At 40.0% G+C, this 1,934-nt stretch overlaps 1 protein-coding gene across 1 annotated transcript; it reads right to left on the bottom strand.

Annotated features, from left to right (window-relative positions):
• Window positions 1-416: 416 nt before the first annotated feature.
• Window positions 417-1,613, bottom strand: LOC125823269 (uncharacterized). The gene is made up of 2 exons (XM_049502662.1): window positions 654-1,613; window positions 417-539 (listed from the first exon to the last, which is right to left on the bottom strand). Exons 1-2 carry the CDS (start codon window positions 1,611-1,613, stop codon window positions 417-419), a joined length of 1,083 nt encoding a protein of 360 aa, XP_049358619.1.
• Between the last annotated feature and the right edge of the window lie 321 nt (window positions 1,614-1,934).

Below are 1,934 nucleotides of genomic sequence, written 5' to 3'. Positions count from 1 at the left end.
ATACCACCCTTTTTGGGTACACATTGCACCAGACTCACCTATTTGCTATCCGTAATGGGGTGGATCACAGTTGCATCCAACCATTTTATTTTCTCCTTTTTCACCACCTCTGGCATCGGTGGGTTCAATATCCTTTGATATGCGACACTCGGCTTGCACTCATTATCAAGTTGAATCTTGTCAGTGCAAATGTCGAGTGGAATGCCCACAATGTTAGCGATAGTCCACCCAATAGCTTTGATGTACCTTCCCAACACCTCAAGAAGTAATTTTACTTGCCATTCAAGCAAATCAATTGCAATGATAACGGGTAAGGTGTTATTTGCCCCCAAAAATGAATATCGACGAGGAGCAGGTAATACTTTCATCTCAAGATTTAGTGGTTCCTCCGTTGATGGTTTGGCTGGAGGATTTTCTTAATTCTCTAGATCGATATCTGGCTCCAATGGGTTCCTTGAGTATTCTCCTAATCCTAAAAGAGCGGCTACCACTTCATCATAATCTTGAACTTCGGGCTCATCATAGTTTGCAAAAACAACCTTAAGAGTTACACTCATACACATCAAATAGCTCACACTAGCCACCGCTTCATCAATTACATCAATTGTTTAAACGACATGAATATCACATGGGTGTTTCATTGACTTGCATACATTAAAGGTGACCTGATCTTCATTCACCTGGAACTTCAATTCTCCGCTTTCAACATCCACTAGTGCTCTCTCGGTTGCTAAAAATGGTCTTCCCAGAATAATGGGAATTTCAGCATAAATCTCACAATCAAGAATAAAAAAATCAGCCGAAAAGATGAATCCATCAACCTTCACTAATATATCATAGAGTATCCCAACGGGGTGTTTGATCGACTGGTCCGCCATAAGAAGTTGCATTGTTGTGGATTTTGGTTTGCCCAGCCCAAGTTGCTTATTGATTGCATAGGGCATTAGATTTATACTTGCCCCCAAATCACATAGAGCTTTAGAAAATTCAAGCATACCTATAGTGCATGGAATGGGGAATGCTTCCGGCTCTTCCTTCTTTATAATCATCTTGCTAGTCATAATGGCACTACAATTATGTGAAATTTCTATTGTCTCAAAATCCATGCTTCTATTCTTGGTGACTAACTCCTTCATGAATTTGGCATAACCCGACATTTCCAACAATGCTTCCACTAATGGCAGATTTATAGAGACTGTCTTTAACATGGATAGGAACTTCTTGAACTTCTCATCTTCATTTTTCTTCTTGAGACGATAAGGAAATAGGGGACCTATTTTGGGAAGAGATTGCACTATCTTTGGGATTGAAGTAGCCTTTTCTTTAGCTTTTTGCAAATTTTCATCGTGGCTTAGCTTATGACTCTCTGGTGCTTGAATGGGATTCTCTTCTTCATGAGCTTGTACCTCATCATTACCCTTCATAGTAACAACCACTACCTTTCCACTTCGAGTCACCACAACCAAATTTTTATCATCATCAACCCTTACAGTTGTTGTGTATACAGCTTCACCATTTTCAATTACTTTGGGTTCCAATTGTGCTGAAAGTTTACTTGACTGGCCCTCAAGTTGCTTGATTGCATTAGCATGAGAATTCACTCTATTATTCATTTACGAGAAATCAACTTTCATCTCTTTTAGTAGGTCATCTTTACCCTCAAATTTGTCTAGGATGCGAGACAACAAATCATCCACTCGTAGACTACTCGAACTACCTTTTGATTTTGGTCTATCACTCGATTGTGTGTGGTCCTCTTCATGAATATCTTCTATTCTCCAATGATCATTTTGTTCGGCCCATTCTCGATAGTGTCGCATCCGTTCTTCTTCTTTATGAGAGTTCCAACCTTGATTCCCACCCTTCTTTAAGTAGCATGGGTGGAAACCCTCCTCAACCTTGTGAAGTTCCAACATTGATTCCCTCCCGCTTTG

The sequence above is a fragment of the Solanum verrucosum genome, unplaced genomic scaffold, assembly GCF_900185275.1.
Source record: "Solanum verrucosum unplaced genomic scaffold, falcon-dt-bn FXZP01001320.1, whole genome shotgun sequence".
NCBI classification, from domain to species: Eukaryota; Viridiplantae; Streptophyta; class Magnoliopsida; order Solanales; family Solanaceae; genus Solanum; species Solanum verrucosum.
Note: the sequence above shows the minus strand (reverse complement) of the source record. Positions and strands in the feature narration are given on the sequence as shown.

What these genes read in the sequence shown, in the direction of transcription:
- LOC125823269 (XM_049502662.1), bottom strand. Translation starts at nt 1,613, where the DNA reads ATGAATAATAGAGTGAATTCTCATGCTAATGCAATCAAGCAACTTGAG. An exon ending in AAGATCAGGTCACCTTTAAT is followed by an intron (nt 540 to 653) that starts GTATGCAAGTCA and finishes GTAACTCTTAAG; the next exon opens with GTTGTTTTTGCAAACTATGA.